The following is a 20492-nucleotide window of genomic DNA, read 5'->3' as shown; positions in this document are numbered from 1 at the left end:
TAAATGTAACAGTAGAAATTGTTTTGTTTATTTTTTTTAAAAAAAGTATTAAACAAGGGCAGTGTTTGAAGTAACAAAAGTCAAACTGTTTTCAACAAGCCATGAACAATAGTATGTTTTCATATTTGAAAATGGTTACAAATAATTATTTCTATTTTTAATCTCTAGAAACTGCCATATTCTAACAGAAGTCCATGTTTACTCTGATTGCAGGAATTCATGTTGCCTTTGTGGTGTGCTGGAGAAGACACTAATAAGTAGATAAAAACAGATCTGCTGTAATGGGCAGTAATAAAATAATATTTACAAAAGTTTCAAGCAGTTTGTATATTTTTCCTTTTGTACAGATATTAGTTCATTTATTAAGGATTTCTACATTTACAGGATTGCACAAAATATAGTAACATCTACAACATCATCATCTGCTATATACAAGATTCAGGTTAAAACAGAAAACAACATTCTAATTTGTCACACACATGTACAAAGCCAAGTTCTACCCTTGCAGGCCTTCAGTGCTACCCCCTGGTATCAATGGACCTGCATACTTATTTGAGAGCAAAATTTGGTTCATATTTTGAAAGTGCAGATTAAGAACTCTGCAACAAAACTGCCTTTAAAATGACAAAGAAAAAATAAGATGTGTCTTCTCTGGTCGTTCAAAAAAATATTTAGATTTTGATTTTGCTGCTGATGAAATATCCAGTAAGAGTCCATGAAGCGTGTGTCAGGTTTTTCATCACAAAGTGAATTTGGGATGCTCTGCAATAGCAGGGTCAGCATAGCTGAAAATGTCTTCATAATACTTTGACTCATAGCTGTCAAAACAATCAACAGGTTACAGTGAGTTTTACTACGATCTTTAGTTAAAATCAGAACACCACAACTAGCATAGTGAAGCATTCAAACTATTCAGACATTAGCACTTCTGGAAATATGGTGATAAAAATCAAATTCAGTTTAATTGCTTGAGATTGAAACAGTTTTTCAATTAATACAAAAATAGATCTGTCAGTGCAATCTATGTGTATGAAAAATATTCCTTAAGTCAATTTTAACAGATTTCAAAGAACAGTTAACTGTAAATGGTTATTAAAATTAGCTGTTTTAAAATTAAGGATTTTCAGCAGTGCTCAGCACACAGAGCTTTAGAAAAATGTCACACTAAGTGTATAAAGAATCTTTAACCCCATCAAAAATACTTACGTAAGAAAGCTCTATAGAAAGAAATACCCAGTTTCAGTTTTATAATCTACTACAAAATGTATAACTCTGACTTCAATGGAGTTATTCCTGACTGAGATCAAAGTGTGCGTGAAAGAGGAATCTGACTCTTTAATTCATGAATTACATGATGCTGCCATTATAATTGATTCATTTCAATATCCATGGGTTTATTTGGGTAAATATAGAGTCTTACCGAGTCAGTTGTGCAAAGGTATAAACCTTTACTTATTAGCCGATCTGATTTGTAAGGGGAAAGGGAGAGGGAATTGTGGGTTTTATAATAAAAGTATGAAATTTGCCACCATGTTAGGACATGACCTAATACAGATTTTCAGACATGGGGCTATTGCCAGTTCTTGCAAGTTGGCTGTGGCAGCCATTTTAAAAACATTGTCACAATCAGCAAATAATGTTTTACAACTGGACAGACAAGGGATGTATTCTTGGTTTTGCTTCAACAAGACCTTAAAATTGGTGTAAGGACACATTTTGTACTAATTTTGATTGTCAGTGTGGTCTTGGAAGAATTTAATCCCATTTCTCTTTTTTCTTTCAGATACTACTTTGGTTGTGTGAAAGCTGCTTTATGATTGGGTTATATTAACTATACACAGTAGTGAAAGATACAGATTACTATTGGTTGTTACTGGTGCATCAAACCTGTCAAAAAGATACAAGCTTGTTTGAGAGCCAGGTCCATCAATGGAGACATCCCATTCCTCTACTGACTGGGGCAAGTGTGCGCTTTGTCAGGAAAACACGGCTACAGAGTTGATTAATCCAGCAGAATCAAAAAGAGAGCATGTTGATCTGGCCATCAAACTCTAGCAGAAAATATCAGATGTTTCCATAAGATGAATGCACTTCCCATATCCACAGACAGATGATGAGATAATGGTGATGGTACTGAGAAGACTTTGAACAAAACCAATGGATGTTGGCACAAATCCTGCTCTGTCAAGTTTTAAAAAAAGCTGAAAAACCTGTGGATCACCCTGACGAACTATAGAGGAAATACACATGTTTAGGTGACCAAAACAAAGGACCTCCAGAAAAAGAAGGGTGCTTTATTTGTGAAGTGAACATACTATCAGAAGACTTCCATGAAGCTTCTACTCTCAGCATTGAGAGCTGAGTCTAAACTGTGCACCTGAGCTGCAAGACCAGTGTTTGCTTGCAAAACTAAGTGCAGGGGACTTAGTGGCCCAAGAGACAAGGTATCATGCAAGATGTTTGGTCTCTCTCTACAACAAAATAAGGGGAAAGAAATCTGAGCAAAGCAACACAGAGAAGATATCACATGGGACTGCCTCTTCTGAACTGACAACATAGATTGAAGAGACAAGACTGAATGAAGACGTGGGTCCAGTGTTTAAACTAGCTGTCCTCACGATGCTCTATACAGCTAGACCAGAACAGCTGCCTGTGCGCATTCACAACACAATGAAGTAAAATCCCATATCCTTTCACACATTCCAGCTCTCCAAGCACACAAAGGATGTGATGTGCTCCTTGCCTTCAAGCAGGGCCTTAAACATGCCCTCTGATGTGCACGTGAGGAAAACTGTGAAGAAGCAGCATTTCACCTGTCCCAAACAGTAAAAATTATTCAAAGGGACCTGTTTTAAATAAAAACACAGTCTACTTGTATCATTTGACCCAGGATGCCAAGCAAAATCTGTGCTTGAGTCCCTACTGGCACTGATGTCCATAATATTGTGTGGTTCAAACATTAAAACTCAGTCAGAACAAGTTTCCATTCATCCAGCTATCCTTATTTTGGCACAGCTGCTGCAGTAGAACAGCAATATCCATTGCCATGAAGGAACAGAAAGTTTGTACCACAACAAAGCTTGAGAAATGCCTTTTCCAGTCTACACTGGTTTGACAAATCATGCACTGACATGAAAAAGTGAGCTAGTAGATAGTTCCTTTAAACTTGGATTGTCCACTATCTCCTATGACAGTGTGTTGGCCTCTCTACCAGCATGGCAAACAATGCGTGCCAACACTCTGAGGACAAGACTGTAGTCTGTCTGCTCAAGCTCCATGGTGGTCTGTTCACTGTTGTGGCCATAGACAGCATAGACCACAATCCTAGTTCCACCACAGCAACAGACTCCTCCCAGGGAACTGGGACATCACGTTTTCAGCATCCCAGTACTGAAGTGGAGGGAGCGGTCCATAGAATTCCCACCCTGGACTGTGAGACTGCAGCATCAGTGAAGAAGTCTATATCATCACTTCCTGAGTCTTATAGAATTGTCCTTCCATTGATTTTGAAGAAAATCAATGCTGCCATCCCTGATGCAAATGTTGAAATGAAAACAGACTGCCAATTGATTACGCAAGGTGATAGGAGAATCTGAAGCCACAGCGGAGAAAGGAACCACCTGAAAAGGGTCTAACACAAAGCACCGTGAGCAGATGATAGTGCCCAGGCTTCGTTTACACAACATGTCAAGGCATTTGTTGAGGTCATAGAAGACATGGGCAACCTCTTCTCAGAGGAGAGCGTAGACTTAATTAAACTGGACACTGAAGACATTGCAGACCCTTCTGTGATTGTCTCTGCTAGGGAGTTGGAGGAGCTCAAGCAGTAGCAGTACACCCCATTTAAAAGAGAGATTGCAAGAGAAAACCAAGTCATTAACAGAGCCTATCAAGCAAAATAAACTCCCCTTGTTCAGCAGACCTCCTGAGCTCTCCCCTTGTTCAGCAGACCTCCTCAAATTGGAGCTCTTCCTCTTGAAAAATGGTGGGGAATGCGATGTTTCAATATACTGAAGACTGAAAGATTTCCTTGTTTCTTAATTGATTTTAGGCTGCATGTTTATGTAAGCTGCCTTTTCAATCTTTTTGAGATGCAGAAAGAGGAGGTTACTCACCCTGTGCAGTAACTGATATTCTTCAAGATGAGCGTCCCTGTGGGTGCTCCATTTCAGGTCAAGGTGCGTCCCAGCGCCTCCTATCGGAGATTTCTACAGCAGTAGCCCTACGGACTGCGCACACGCTGTGCCTACCTCTCAAGCTGCCAGTGTTCTAATAGCGCGCGCACAGCCCGGGCTCCTCAGTTCTCTCTCTACAACGGAGTGTGTTACGAATTCCAAAGTAGAGGGGAGGAGGGCGGGTAGTGGAGCACCCACAGGGACACTCATCTCGAAGAACGTCAGTTACTGCATAGGATGAGTAACCTCCTCTTCAAGAGAGAGATTTCCCTGTGGGTGCTCCACTTCAGGTGACTGAAAAGCAGTATCCCTTAGGATGGTTGGGACTTCGGATGGGGCAAGAAGGCTGTTGACAAGTCAGATGCTGCAGTGTGGATGAGAGCGTAGTGATTAGCGAAGGTAAGGTTCAATGCCCAGGTAGCTGCCTTGCATGTATCAGACAATGGGACATTATGGAGAAAGGCCGTGGAGGTGGAGACAGCTCTTGTAGAGTGTGTCCTAATTGATGTAGGAGGTTGTATTTGCCTGAGTTGGTAACAAAGGCATATGCAGTCAGCAATCCATTTGGAAAGCCTCTGCGTAGAGATAGCATTTCCCTGTGAGCGCTGAGTAGTAGACACAAAAAGTCTGGGGGTTTTCCTAAATGATTCTGTTCTATCCAGGTAAAAGAATAATGCTCTGCAAACATCAAGAGTGTGCACTGTCGTTTCAAAGGCATTAGCGTGAGGTTTTGGGAAAAATGTTGGAAGGTGTACGGGTTCATTGAGGTGAAAGGAAGAGTGTATCTTAGGTAAAAACCTTGGATGCGTGCAGAGTGTGACCTTATTGCGGAAGAACGTGGTATACGGAGGGTCCGCCATAAATGCCCCCATTTCTCCTACTTGTCTGGCAGACATGATTGCTAATGAGGAAGGCGGTCTTCATGGATAGGTGGAGAAGGGAGTAGGTAGCCATCGGTTCAAAGGGTTTATCCATCAGGGCTTTGATGACTAGGTGTAAATCCCAAGGTGCAGGAGGCAGTTTCACATCCGGGTATAATGTCTGGATGCCCTTCAGAAACCTTTTGGTGATTGGATGGGCAAAGACCATTACCTTGTCAACCTTATGGTGGAAGGTGGTGAGGTCCATGAGGTGGACCTTAAGTGAGCTCGTAGAGAGGCCACATGTTTTAAGGTGTAACAGGTAATCTAGTATCAGTGGGAGTGAAGCAGAAACTGGAGAGGTCTGGTTTGCCAGCGCACCAAGATGTAAACCGTTTCCATTTATGCAGGTAGGTAGTGCGCATGTTGTGTGTTCTGCTGTGTAGCAAGACAGTTCATACTTGGTCCGAACACGTTAACTCCGCATTAGAGAACCATTGATCAGCGAGGCCCTCAGGTGGAGATGTTGTACATCGGGGTGAAATAGTTGTCCCGTGCGTTGTGATAGGACGTTGCTGAGTGATGGAAGGGGAATGGGAGGCTTAACCGACATGCACAGGAGAAAGGGGTACCACGGTTGTCTGGGTCACACTGGGGCTATGAGAATCATGTTGGCTCTGTCTGCTCGTATCTTCTGAATTACACTGTGCAATAGAGGCATTGGTGGGAACGCATACATGAGAGTCTTGGTCCAAGGGAGCATAAAGGCGTCCCCCCGTGAGCGTTTGCCGAGGCCTGCTCTGGAGCGGAATGTCAGGCATTTTTTGTTTGTTGCTGGGGCGAATAGATCCAGCTGAGGATAACCCCAGATCTGGAAAACGTTGGAAAGAATGGTGTAATTGAGTTCCCACTCGTGCTGTAAGGGGAACAATCGGCTGAGCTCATCTGCGGTGGTATACTGAGAACCTGGCAGGTATAAGGCGGAGATATGGATGTTGTGTTGAAGGCACCAGTTTCAAAATTTTATCGCCTCTGTGCAAAGGGAGTGTGATCGGGCTCCCCCCTGTCTGTTGACATAAAACATGCACGCGATGTTGTCGGTCATGATTCGAATTCGGCAGTTTTGAATGATGGGAAGGAAATGGAGGCAGGCATTGCGTACGGCCCGGAGCTCTAGCAAATTTATGTGAAGCCTGGTTTTTGAAGTGGCCCAGAGACCCTGAGTGGTGAGATAGCCAATTTGTGCTCCCCATCCTGTGAGGGATGTATCTGTGGTGATGGTAATTAAAGGGGGATCTTGTTGGAAGGGAATCCTGGTGCAGAGGTTGATGGGAGAGGTCCACCATAGGAGTGAGTCCTTGACTTTCTGGGGCATAGTTAGTAACATGTTTAGCCTGTGCTTGTTTGGTTTGTATACCATGGCTAGCCAACCCTGAAGGCACCGCATGTACAGGCGAGCATTCACAACCACAAATGTGCAAGGGCCATATGTCCTAAGAGCCATAGGGAGTCTCGGACTGTAGTCTGTGGGCTGGCACGTATCTGGGTAATAAGGATGCCCATTGTGTGGAATCTGTCCTGGGGGAGAGATGCAAGACTGGTGGTGGAATCAAGGTGGGCGCAGATGAAGTCGATTTGTTGGGTAGGTTGTAAGGTAGATTTGTTTTTGTTTATCTGCAGGCCCAAGGTGCGGGTTGCAAGAGTTGCGTGGTTCGCTTCCAACTGAGTGGAAGACTTGAGGAGACAATCTTCTCTTAGAGGAGAGTCTATTGATGGAGATTCTCTAGGTTTCAGTCAGGAGGAGGTGATAGAAGAGGATAAAGTATGGGCCAGATCAGACGAGAAACATTCACATAAAGAATCTGACACATCAGAAAAAGGGCAGACAAATAAGCAGTGACAGGTTTTTAAAATGCTTGTACACAAATGCTAGAAGTCTAAATAATAAGATGGGTGAACTAGAGTGCCTCGTGTTAAAGGAGGATATTGATATAATAGTATCAGGGGATAGCTGTCTTAGTCTGTATCCACAAAAACAAGGAGACCGGTGGCACCTTAAAGACCAACAGATTTATTTGAGCATAAACTTTCATGGGTAAAAACCCCACTTCTTCAGATGCAGAGAACTGGATAAATTCATGGAGGTTAAGTCCATTAATGGCCATTAGCCAGGATGGGTAAGGAATGGTGTCCCTAGTCTCTGTTTGTCAGAGGGTGGAAATGGATGGCAGGAGAGAGATCACTAAATCATTACCTGCAGCAGCATATTATTGCCTAGGCCGACAAGGCCTAAGCCTAGGGTGGCAAATTTATAATAGCCATAGGCACCGACTTTACCCGGCACCGGTGGGTGCTCATGCCCTCCCCTCCACATCTCCATCTCCCAAATCCCTGGCCCCGCCTCATCCCGTGGCAAGCTGCATTTCCCCTCCTTCCCAGGCCTGCTGCATGAAAGCGCTGGGAGGGGGGAGAAGTGGAGCGGCAGCACGCTCAGGGGAGGAGGCAGAGCGGAGGTGAGCTGGGGGTGCAGGGAGGGCTGCAGCAAGTAACCCGGGGCGGGGGGCGCAGAGGAACCGCTCTTCACCTCAGCTCACCTCCGCTCCACCGCCACCTCCTCCCCTGAGCGCACCGCCACTCCGCTTCTACTCTCTCCCTCCCAGGCTTGCTGCTCCACTTCTACTCCCTCCCTCCCAGGCTTGCTGCAGGAAACAGCTGCCGGTGGATTCAAACAATTTGAATAAAAACTAAAACAAGTTCCTATAGGACCGGGGACAGCAATTATTTCAGGGCCTGGGGGCGGCAAAATCATTAATCCACCACTGATTACCTGTTAAGTTCACTCCCTCTGGGACACCTGGCATTGGCCACTGTCGGTAGACAGGATACTGGGCTGGATGGACCTTTGGTCTGACCCAGTATGGCCATTCTTACGTTCTTCTTAATCATTCAGGTAAGGAAGTCTGAGGATTCCTTTTTTCCTGAGATCTGCTATTACAACTGCTAGCACCTTGGAGAAGACACGTTGTGTGGTGGAAAGGGAGGACCCTGTATTGGTAGTGTTGCTCTCCCACAGCAAACCTGAGGAAACATCGATGGGCAGGGTGGATAGAGACATGGAAATATGCGTCTTTGAGGTTGAGAGTTGAAAACCAATCTCCTTGCTCCAGCATCGGAATCATCATTGGGAGAGTAACCATCTGGAATTTCTGTTTCTTGACGAACTTGTTCAAACGTTGAAGATCGAGGATAGGGTGCCAACCGCCGCTTTTCTTTTCAATCAAGAAGCAGTGGAAGTAAAACCCTTTCCCTCTGTGTTGAGGAGGTACCTCCTCTATTTCTCTGAGATACAGGAAATGTTATGCACCTCCTGACAGAGCAATTGTCCGTGAGAGGGGTCCCTGAAGAGGGATGGGGTGGGAGGGTGGGTGAGAGGTAAGGAGAAGAAGCCTAACCCAATCTGATAATTTCCAGGACCCATCTGTCCGTAATGATGGCTTGCCAGTTGGCCAGGAATAGACGCAAACTGTGTCCAAAAAAAAAGCTTGGTTGGAGCTGGCACTGGAGAGGGTGCGAGGTTTTCTATACCCTTGACAAAGACGTCAAATTTGTTTATTTGGGTTAGTAGGGTGGGTCGCCGTTGTTTGTGGAGAGTGACGTTGTTGGTTCCTGGGCCTATGTCGTTGTTGTTGTTGCGTATCATACTGTCTGAAAGGTGGATGTTGCTCAAAGGTATGGTAACGCGGTCGTTGGTATGACTGATATCTATATTGTCTCTTCTTTGAGGCAGGTGTTTGGATGCCTAAGGATCAGAGAGTGGCATGGGAATCCTTCATGGAGTGAAGGACCTCACTGGTTGTAGCAGCAAAGAGCTTGTCTCCATTGAAAGGGAGATCTTCGACCGTATTCTGTATCTTCTTCAAAAAGGAGGAAGAAGCAAGCCATGAGGACTGCCGCATGACAACGGCCGTGGCTGTGGATCTGGCTGCTGTGTCCACAGCATCGAGGGCGGCTTGAAGAGCCATGTGGTAGATCAATTGGCCCTCGGACACCACTGCTTTAAATTGTTGTCGTTTATCCTCTGACACATCATCAATAAATTGCATTACCTTAGCATAATTTTTGTGGTCATATTTTGCTAAGAGCACCGCATAGTTCGCTACTCTAAATTGCGAAGTGGAAGAAGAATACACTTTGTGGCCGAAGGAGTCCAGTCTCTTGTTATCTTTGTCTGATGGAGTGGAGCAGAAGTGTTAGTATTTGTTTTACTGATTGGCCGCATCGACCACTAGCGAATTAGGTGAGGGGTGCGTAAATAGAAACTGAACCCTTAGAAGGAACAAAATCTTTTCGGTCCAATCTCTTGCTAGTGGGTGTTATTATAGCTGGGGTCTGCCAAATAGTTTTAGCAGGTTCCATAATGGCCCCATTAATTGGTAGAGCTATTTTGGAGGAGGTCGTAGCTTGCAGGATGTTGGTAAGCTCATGGTGTGTTTCAGGGACCTCCTCCCAGGTAACCTTGAGCTCTTCTGCTACTCTGTGAAACAACTCTTGAAAGTGAGCGAGTTCATCAGTAGCGGGAGGTGGTGGGGGTACCATGGCGTCTTGTGGTGTTATCACTATAGAAGAGGTGTGTGGGCAGTGTCCTCTGTAGGGGTGGTGGCCACTTCAGGTCTTATCTGGGTTTCAGTGTAAGCAGGCAGTGGGGAGGGTCTGACAGCTTTCCTCAGGGCAGCCCGCGGAAGACCTGAGTGTGGTGCAGTGTAGGTCCATGGGCCCCAGTGTGGCCATTGCCCTGGGAGAGAGGGGGCAGAATAGGTGGTCCCATCCAGGGATTGCCATACTAGTGTGAATAGCCTTGAGGATATGGAGAGCATGCTGTAATGCGTCTCCTGGTTGTAGGTAACTGGGAGAGTACTGAGAGAAAAACAACTGGTCATCATATTCCTCTTTCTCCACCCACACTTCATTGAAGGGGTTTGAAGTGGTAGGGGAGTACTGAAGGTAGGGTGCTAAAGGTCTCAGTGAGAGGCTGGTGCTGAGAAGAGGAGAGTCAGGAGCATGGGACACCCTTAAATCCTCTGGCTGTAAAAGCTGCGGTGGAGCCGAGTGACCAGGAGTCGGTGCCGGTGTAGCTGGTGGAGGCAGAGTCTCCTGGGGCATCTGCTGGTGCACCAAAGGGTGTCCCGGGGGCGCAGGCTGGCTCCGCAGAGTAAGAGCCCCTGAGGTAGCCACTGCAAGGGAGGCTGCAGACATCAGGAGGCTCATTGCTGAGAGCGGCAGCTGTAAAAGCGGCACCGGAAGATCAAAGGACGGTGCCATAGCCACCACTTGTGCTGTCGGCACCGTAACAGCTCTCGGCACCGTACTAGCAAAGGTGGCCGTAGGAGAGCTGAAAGAGGCGGGCAACTGGAAGCCCTGAGCCTTGGCACCATGTAGTGGGGCAGCCAACTCACGGTCGATGCCTGAGGTATCTGCCACGTGGAAGGTGCTGAGCAGCGGAGCCGCAGTCAGCAGAGACCGGAGAGCCAGTTTTAATTTCTTCCCCAAGGAACGACTCCTGAGGGGAGAGGAAGCTGGCCATTTTTTTGCTTTTCCTTTGCCTCTGGAGGGTGTCACAGAGGTTTGCTGGCCAGGGTCAGAGGCAGGTCTGAGGGAGTTTTCCTGGAGCAGCATTTTAAGCCTGAGCTCGCTGTCCTTGCGGGTTCGCGCTTTCAATTTGTTACTGTGGACGCATTTTGGGGGTACATGAGACTCCCCCAAACAGCGTATGCACTGTGAATGCCCGTCTGAGATGGGGATGGCATCCTTACAGGAGGCGCATCTCTCGAAGTCTGGGGAGCCAGGCATCTCCGAATCCGCGGAGGGGTTTTTTTTAAGAAATAGAAGTAACAGCTAATGTAACTTATCTAAGTAGTAATTCTAATGACAAACTATCTAACTAAACTGAGAAACAAACTACCTAGCTAGTCTCAAAGAGCACTGCTGAACTCCGTCTCTAGCCGGGGAGGGTAGCGAAGGAACTGAGGAGCCCAGGCTGTGCGCGCACTATTAGAACACTGACAGCTCGAGAGGTAGGCACAGCGCGTGCGCAGCCCGTAGGGCTACTGCTGTAGAAATCTCCGATCGAAGGTGCTGGGACGCACCTTGACTTGAAGTGGAGCACCCACAGGGACATCTCTCGAAGAAGAATACCCTGTTAAGTACAGACCGATCTGAACTATGGTTATTAGCAAAAAGAAATGTAACTTTCTGTTCATGAACAGAAACTTTGAAACTTATTGTTATATTTCTATGTAATTAATATTTTTGTAAATACTCCTTGGTGGCACGCTACAGAGCATGTTAATTCTAAATATTTTTGTATAATCTCAAGCCATCACATTTCATTGCTTTATTTTTAGGACACCTAGGACAATAGGAATATAAAAATATAAAATAAAATGCAAAAAAAAACCCAGTGGGATGTTTTAATACCATAAACCATCAGTATCTGAAAAACATTAGAAAAAATGAATTCAGAATTTAAAATGGCTGCCACGGCCAGCATGGGATGAGTTGGTGATGGCCTCATATTTGAAAATCTTTATAGGGCGTGCCTTATGACTCTGGGAAATTTCATGCTTTTATCATAAAACCCACAATTCTTTCACAAATCTGATAAGCTGTATGTGAGGTAAAAGAGTAAAATGAAGGACTAATTTATTAGACAAAGAAAAAAATGCCTCTCCCTAAAAACCCATAAAATTGAGCTCATTATAAACCTGTTGGGGTAGTTGCTGGGATTTAGCCGGTCTGTACAGAATGAAGGGTAGAGAGTATGTGGAAAACTGTCCTAAAACTTACTTTTGCACATCTCTGTTGTGATGACTGTGTGCAGAGGCAGTCCTTTTTGTATTCTTGTTCCTTATGTAAACACATTAGTAGGGTATGTATCTTGGGGCATATTGTGCCAATTTTTAGGCGAAGATTCCCCTTTGACTTCACTGAGAGTTCATTTTAAGAACTGATGGTGCGATAAAGCTTTGGTTTCTGAGAACCTGCAGTCTCTTCCACTCTTAAATTGTACTTGGGAATTTTGTAACTTTTATTTGTAGAGTTGGTCAAAATTTTTCTCAAAAAAAGATTTTTTTTGTGAAAAATGGCCTATTTTAGGAAACTAAACTTTTTGTGAGAACTTACTGGCATTATCCATTTTTTTTTTTGCTTTTTGAAAAAATATTCCCTGGCATTTTTAATCCACATATTATTTGCAATGTTATTGAAATGTTTATAAAAATCATTTTAGAAATTATTATTGAAATGACTAGTTAACTGAAAACTGTTTCCAGTAAGAAAATATGATGATCAGGAAATGAAAAATTTAGATTTTAATAAAAATTAATAATATTTTGATTAAAAACTCACAAAAAACACCATGAAAAATGATTCCATTTCAAACTCTGTGAAACAAAAACAACTTTGAAATTTCAGGGTTTTTTGTTGTTTTTTGTTTTGCTTTTGTGAATGTTTTACCCTCTTCCCAGTTATTTTGTCTAGTTATTTATTGACTTTAAATTACTTTCACATGAAATTAATAATACAGGGCATTTCTCTGGCTACACAAGGGAGACTGAGTGTTTTCCCTCCAAACACTCCCATATTTTTGTACAAATACAAAGTGTATATATAGTAGCCTGGCCTACAGCAGCAGAGCCTGGAACAGTCTGCCTCAGAAATCCATGGCCACACAAACAGGTTACTCAATTCTAGTGCTGTAACTCCCCCCAAAGACTACACAGTCCTTGTGTGTGTATTTGTGAGCCAGGAGGTAGCAGGGGATAACAGAGGGTATATCTACACTACAATTAAAGACCTGTGGCTGGCCTGTGCCTGCTGATTCAGGCTCCCAAAGCTTGGGCTAAGTCTGTGTTTAATTGAGGTGTAGACGTTTGGACTCAGGCTGGACCCTGGACTCTCGGACCCTGCGAGGTAGGAGGGTCCTAGAGCTTGGGCTGCAGCCCAAGCCCTAATGTCTACACCACAATTAACCAGCCCCTTAGCCTGAGCCCTGGGAACCTGAATCAGCTGGCACAGGCCAGCCATGGATGTTTAATTGCAGCGTAGACATACCCTGAAGGGCTGCAGATGGGCTTGGGAATCAGGAGTTGTTGAGCAGGAGAGACAGGGAGTTTCTTTGCATGGACTTTCCTAACCTCAGGCTGCTACCCACCATGACAGGCTAAGCTCCTAGAGACCAGCTCAGCCTGCTGTATGCAGCCAGCACCTTCAGCCTACCAGGCTTTGAATCCAGGCATTCCGTGCTGGATTCTGTCTTTACTACTTCAGTAGGCGCATGCTAGAACTGCATCACCTCCTTCAACACCTTACCTCTTTGTTGGCATAAACATCCACTGTTTAATTTTAAACAGTGAAGACGACATGTGTATGTACATACACAATAGACACATACCAAACGGCATAAGTAAAAATAGGCAGCACTGCTCTGTGTCAGGCATTATGCAAATAGTAGAATGTAGAACCCATTACCTCATTTTATACCATTGTTATAGCAGCATGTGTGCAACCCACAAAGCAAATTGCTGTGGGCCAGAGACGGAGATATGAGAAAGGGTAAACATTCAGGGAAGGAAGAGAGTGAATTACAGGGATAAAGCCTAGTACTTTTATACCAGAGCACTCGCTAGAGAAGATGGTTAGTAAGAGGTGACACAAATAGGATTCAGTAACTTTTCTAATATTGTTAGAACATGCAGATCAGTTTTAAGACACTATCTCATGCCCCAATTTAATTGGTTATTATCTTATAATTAACGTGGCAGCCTGGAGTCTTATTAGCTTGATCATTTTAGTATAAGGGTTGAGCTGAGAAAACCAGTTACTTACTGAATTTATGCCTGTCAGTCAAACCATTGTTGAGAGGCCTAATACATGAGAGGTTTTGTTCTGATGGAAAAGGGAGGGAAATCTAATTAAAACCAACATTAGAGTTTGCTAGGAATAACCTGGGTCATACTAATATAACAACAGGATCATCAGAACATTTTCTTCACAATGGCACATCATATAGCATTCTCCTGGTTCTAGGGATAGTTCAAAAATGTGTCAAACATTTCTAATCATTACCTCTGCTTAATCATAAGAAACGGATGATGAAAATACTGGATATCATGAATATGTTTCGCTTCATACCATAAAAATATAAGATGCACCATTATCTTCATTAATCATCTTCCTGATTTTATACATGCAGCAGGAAATCGTTCATAATAATGTCCCCAAATCACATTTAGCACATTTTTAGATTTTGGTTTCTAAGAAAATGATATCTTAAAGTTATTTGTTGGTACGTCCCTTAAACTGCTCTTGAAATCCATAGAGTTCTGTATGGCTCGAAAGCTTGTCTCTCTCACCAACAGAAGTTGGTTCAATAAAAAAATATCACCACACTCACCATTAGGGTTGCCAACTTGGTAATGGATGCTCCAGGAGGAGTGCCGGAACCTCCCCTGCCCTGCCTCTTCCCCCTGAGGCCCCACCCCTGCCCCACCTCTTCCCCCCAAAGCCCCACCGCTGCCCCACCTCTTCCTCCAAGACGCCACCCCCTCCACACCTTTTTCCCTTTCCTCCCCCGTCACTCGCTGCTTTTCCCCTTGCGCCCCCTGCCCAGGTCAGGAGGGAATCACCTGCGGAGCTGCAGCCGCCCAACACAGGTAGGAGGTAGCCCTGGCTAAGTATGGCTAGCACGGGTGATGACCCAGCACCTCCCCGTCTCCTCCGCCTGCAGTAACCCGCCTTCAGGTGTCCGGTCAGTAGATCTGACCGGACACTGTTAGGTGCCCTTTTTGACTGGACTTTCCGGTTGAAAACTGAGCACCTGGCCACCCTACCCACCACGTCTCTCTAATGTCCTGGGACTGACATGGCTACCCCTACACTGTATATTTGAAATCCATAGGCCTAATCTGACACTCAATCTTCAAACCAATGGGAATTTTCTCTCTGTGATAAACTCAGGATCAGAACCCATCTATTTTCAGAGTAGTTACTTTTCTATGTATTCTCTAAATAGGCATCCAAATTACTTTTCTGTGCAAACCATAAAATCCACAGTTCTCCTCCATGATGGTTTTATCTGTCGCACGTCCCTATCAGAGCCCATTTCCTCAATTGTATGCCTCTCACAATCAAAAGTTTGTGCTGCAGCCACCTCACGGTGCCTAAAGAGAATGGGCGTACTCAGAACCAGTCTACGCTTCTCTTTAGAGAGACCGAAGAGTTGCTACTGAGTGACACAAAGCTTTTCCTTCCACCTCATGGGGTGAGCAAGCTGTGCCTGCAGTGCTCAGTCTGGGGAGCAAGGGAACCAACATGAGTCTCACACAGCAACGCAGAGGTCAGAGCGTCACCACAGAGGCCACAGAAGACGTGTCTTACACTTTCATCCTCCCATAGATTAATCAATATGCAAGGTTAAACAGTAAGAAATAAGGCTGTGAAAGATCAAAGGGGTTTCATTAGCAATTTAGAGCCAAGTGCTCCAAATTCTTCAGTAAATCCCCAGCCCAACAAAGCACTTAAGCATATGCTTAAGTTTAAACATGTAAATAATGCCTTTCACATCAGTGGGATTATTCACATGCTTAAGTGCTTTGCTGGATCACCACTTATGTTCACCCATGCTCATGTTAAAAAAGGAGTGCAATGGGTGCCTAAAAGGAGCCTAACTCCTGATCTGTGGACTGTTGGAGATGTTCTCTATTTAACTGTGGCAGAAAGGACAGTACAAATGCCATGCATCTGGAGTGAGATGTAAGCCAAAAAATGGAGGAGGTTTAGGGAAATGTATGCTGAACACTGAACTTACAGGCAAGCTCATCTACACTGCCTCCAAAATGCAGCAGAACCACGGACACTATTTGTTCTTAATGTATTCCATCTACAGCTGGAATAAGTCAGCACCATGTTCTTGATTTACTTTTCCCTGGCTGGTTTGGCAGAGGAGAAGTTTGATGCCTACCTCGGCTGGTGCCTAGAGTCAAGGGAAGATAGATAGGACCCCCATTCTGATCCATATTGGTCAGGAGGCCTTGATTTAATCCTGGATCAGGGAAGCTCTAGCTCTCTTCAGCTCTAGGTAGGTGAAAGACCAGTCTGTGGATGTTCCTTTGCCACATCCAGGAGATCCAGTAACTCATGGATTCCACTGCTTACCAGCCAGAAAACAGCTGTGTTATACTGTCTACATTTTGGCAGGGTGTTCTGTCGGTAGGAGAATTTGGCCTATATTCTGTGACTTCCTGTTTCTGGATAGAACAATATAATACTTGGAATCAGTCAGAGTTTGTTTTAGTTTGTTCACTTCCTTGGGTGGTTTAGGGCCAATTTTTCAGATCTTACCTAGTTGTGCATTTGTGCACACAGAAATGTGTTATTTTGTGTGTGCACTATGGTTAGATATTGATACATTCCTATTTATGTACTTGCAGGCTAGACAGATTACCATCTCGCCACGTACACACACAAATCCCAATTTGTACATTAGCATACAATCCAACTTTGCACAAACAAAGTAGGTACATATTTGCACCTGTGCTAATCAAATCCTTAACACATCATATATTTGATTTATCCCCACTGAAATCTGGACGGTCCCCTGGGTATTTGTCTATGGGACCAGCCCCGCATGGATCCAAGAAGGGATCATGTTGTCATTAATGTCCTTGAGTAAACAGGGATTTTCATTATAGATTAAATAAAATCACACAGTACACTATTGTGTATTCAAGCAAAAGGGACGTGCGCCTTAAAAAGGGGATGGCTCTGACTAATTCTAACCTTAGTAGCACCCTGCACTTTACTTCCTAATTGCTTCAGCTTTACAAGTTATACGCTTTGTGAACCTTGCCCTTAAATCACTGTTGCTTGTGGCAACATTTATTACCAGTATTCATTGTGTTCTAACTCTAATTTTGTTCAATTCGACATATAATCAAGTGACATTTAGGACCTTGGAGATACTCTGCTGACTGTACATCCTGTTGGGTAGCATCCTCTAGCCTTTGTCCTCTATTGTAACAAATATATTGTCAGCAGTGCTGACCAGTAGGAAGCTCTATACTTTATTTGTCTACAGAGGTTAACTTGAAGGGCACCTGCAACTCTCAAATGGGTGTTGCCTCCAGACTTCATGGTATTACAGTTTCCGGGAGGAGTGCAGAGCCTGCATATAACTGACTCAGTGTGTGAGTGAGAAGCAGCTGGTGCACTGTAGCCCTGCTTTCTTTATGGTGCCAGGCTATGTCAGAGCAAGGTGTTCAAGAGAGACTGGGGTTTCAGGAGGGAGCCTCTTTTGGGGGATTTAGACTTGGTTATACTCCTGCCGCTTGAAATTCTTTTGTGAGGGCTACTGAAGAGACTTTTCACAGCAGGAGGCCAAGAGGAAGGTACAGCTGCCAATCCCAGTGCTGTTTATTAACTGCTGCTTTTAGCCACCACTGTCAAGATGCAGCTTCTTTTACTCTAGCATTATTGTGCAAGAGACACTTCATTTGTTCATGTTGTCCTATTTTAAGTGCTCACTCTGAATTCATAAGGCCAGATTCTGCCACATTTACACTGAGTAGGGACTTACTCCACAAGAAGCCCCACTAAATCAATACGACTATTTACAGAATAAGGTACAACATGACAAATGCTAGCAGAGTATGGCCAATACAAATACATTCTACCTAAATAAAAATAATAGAAATGTTGACCTTCTCATGCACGGGCAGTTCAGAGCAGTTAGTGTATAGGGGCCAAATTCTGTTCTCAGTTTCACCAGTGTATGTCACAGTCATTCTGCTGAACTCAGAGTAGAATTGTAATTGAAAACAGCCTTTGGACCAGGAAAAGGTTTTAAAGTGAATAGAGTTGCTGATGAAAGGTGCTGGGCTGACAGCCCTGGAGTGTGAAGTTCTTTGTTTATCCAAAGACACTGATAGCACATTGCCCTGCAGGGATCACCCCCACTCAGGAGGAAAGGCTAGTACGGCCTCTAGGTCTATTCAGTCCTCCCTGATGGAACTGCCACCCAAGAGGGTGCACCACCAACTGTGGTGTTAGCTCTGTGATGTGGGTCTTTGCCCGACAGGGAACAGACTCAGACTACCAGCTCTTTTTACTGTACCAAGAGGTTAAAAGAAAAAGCATGGATTTCCCCTGTGAACATAAATTGTTTCTAAAATAGAGACTCTAAAATCCATCAGCTATAAAATGGTGTCAAAAATGCCTATATTTAAACGTACAACACTGAGGGCCAAACCCTGCTCTCATTCACACCCATACAAGTCCACTGGAGTCACCATTGCAATTACGCAACCAAAAGGAAGTCAATAGGTTGCATGGGTGTAACTGACAGCGGAATTTGGCTGTAAGTGTCTTACTGAGTTCAATGTGAAGTATGCTCAGATCAAGTCCCTACAATCAGGGTCTTAGAAAACAGCTTAGTTCAGTATTGCCATGTTGGTAAAATGATTGGTAATCATTATAAGTGAAATCAGTGAAGGCTTTTTGTACGACTAAAACGTAAAATACTTACCACTGTGACATACTGGTTGGTGTGTCTTGATCTAGGATTCTTCTCAGGGAGAGCAGGAGATGTGCACTGGGAAGGAGGTTTAGAGCCAGGATTTGAAGCACCTTCATCCAAGAATGTCTCTGTAGAGAGCTGGGACAATCCAGGATGAACAGAGCAACTAAAACCACTCACACTTTCACCCGAAGTGCACTGGGATGATTCTGAACTCTCTGTGACTATAAACAGGAAGAAAGCATGCAAAGTTAGACTCTGTCTAGGCCTGTAGTCCAACAGTCTTACACATTTAAAGACACTATATCTTCCAGTGTCTAATATTTTAGGACTCTACTGATCCAAACTGAACACTACACTCTGAGTGTGGCCTAACCAGTTCTTTATAAAGTGATAGACAATCTCCTTAGATGTATATACCCTTTTTGATTAAAGCCACCATCCTAATAACCTTCTCCATCATTGGACTGAGGGGGCACGCACACACACAGACACACACAAAAAGCTTAGAAGAAGGCTAAGATTTCCTAGCCCTAAGGAGCTAGGCCTAAGGAGTAATGCAGTGATGTGGGAGTCAGTGTCACCATTGTTTCCCTTATTTGGTTCATGTATTTAAAGAGTTCTGAAAATAAAAAGTTTAAGATAACCACTTGCAGAGGCACTACTTGTACATCCTACCCTGGGCGACAGCGATGGCTCTAGAGAGCAGCAAGAGCTGTCATGGTTGTTGCTACCTAAAACTAGAAATGTGATAAATTTGAGGGACTAAAAGTACTGCTTAAGACATAAATCACAAAGCTCTAACATATTGTACCTCTACGCATCTGGGTGTGTCAATCCATCGAGATACACATCAGAACCAGAACAACCTGCCATGTCCAAAATCCTTACAAATCCCTTCTAATCCAGATGCTGAAATTCACTCACTCATTGAAGGCTGACTGCCAGTTTCCTGCTCCAGTTCATCTTCCTCAATGCAGGTTCTAATATCATATGACCAGTGGTAGAAGGGTGGTCCTAATAAGCCTGGATGAGGTGGGCTGGAATACACATGCAGGTTCAGTGATCCCAAAATGGAAGAAGAGGACTGGCTGCTTGAGGAAGATGTGCTACTGTTTGAGATAGTGGAATGCGGCCTTTTAAATGGAGTGGAGTGGTCAAATGAAGACACGGCTACTGATGCTCGAGATCTTGATTCTACAAGCAAACAAGAACCTTTGATCATTGGAAGGGAACAAGGTGAATGAGGGGAAAATGCTATTTTGAACAAGAAATAAAACAGGATTGGCTAGCTCAATAATCTTCTACTACTTGAATTAAAATGTTATCGAACTGAGGTTAGGAAAGTCCATTTGTTCAGCCCGCAGCTGCCCCCGTGCTCTCCAGATTTTCTGACAAGGAGAGATTGAATACAGTTGGAGGTCTGTATTGCTGAATTTCCATGATCTTAACAACAGAAATAAGATACTAAATCTACTACACCGATACAAAAGTAAGATCAATTCTTTGCGGAAATATGTTACAATCAACTTAAAAAAAAAAAAAAGTGTGAAACAATTAAGGAAGAAAATCGTCCAAGTAGACTGGCAAGTGGGAAGGCAGAACAGCAACATAATGTGAGTAGTAGACAGTACCTGTTCCCTTCATGATGTAATCTATTGCTCGGTCGCTTATGGCTGCTTCACTGGGCTTGATATCCATGAAAGGTTTATTGCCTATTCCCATTGACACCATTTCTTGCATTCTGAGTTCTAAAGTGGGGAAATGCACACATGTAAAATATCAGCCACTCCTTTGATGTTTTAATTATGCTGCTATGGGAGAACGAAAATATTTCCCTCTTTCCAGTACCCTCGGCAGTAGCTTACTGACCCCCTACAGGAGAGA

The 20492-nt window shown here is 44.0% G+C and overlaps 1 protein-coding gene across 3 annotated transcripts in view; it reads right to left on the bottom strand.

The window, feature by feature from the left end:
- PLEKHG4B (pleckstrin homology and RhoGEF domain containing G4B) overlaps positions 1-20492 on the bottom strand; it is a 133418-nt gene continuing 112926 nt past the window's right edge. For 2 of the 3 annotated variants that reach the window (XM_084619709.1, XM_084619710.1), the window contains exons 20-24: positions 20240-20356; positions 19533-19802; positions 18615-18829; positions 13919-13978; positions 1-818 (exon numbers count right to left, since the gene is read on the bottom strand). In XM_084619709.1, coding sequence (XP_084475835.1) covers positions 13937-13978; positions 18615-18829; positions 19533-19802; positions 20240-20356 — 644 coding nt within the window. In that variant the 3' untranslated portion in view covers positions 1-818; positions 13919-13936. The remainder of the gene's footprint in view (positions 819-13918; positions 13979-18614; positions 18830-19532; positions 19803-20239; positions 20357-20492) is intronic. The other variant, XM_084619711.1, reaches the window with a different exon arrangement.

The sequence above is a fragment of the Lepidochelys olivacea genome (assembly GCF_965140295.1).
Source record: "Lepidochelys olivacea isolate rLepOli2 genome assembly, chromosome: 2".
Taxonomy (NCBI): Eukaryota; Metazoa; Chordata; order Testudines; family Cheloniidae; genus Lepidochelys; species Lepidochelys olivacea.
This window is presented reverse-complemented; position numbering and strand designations above follow the sequence as displayed.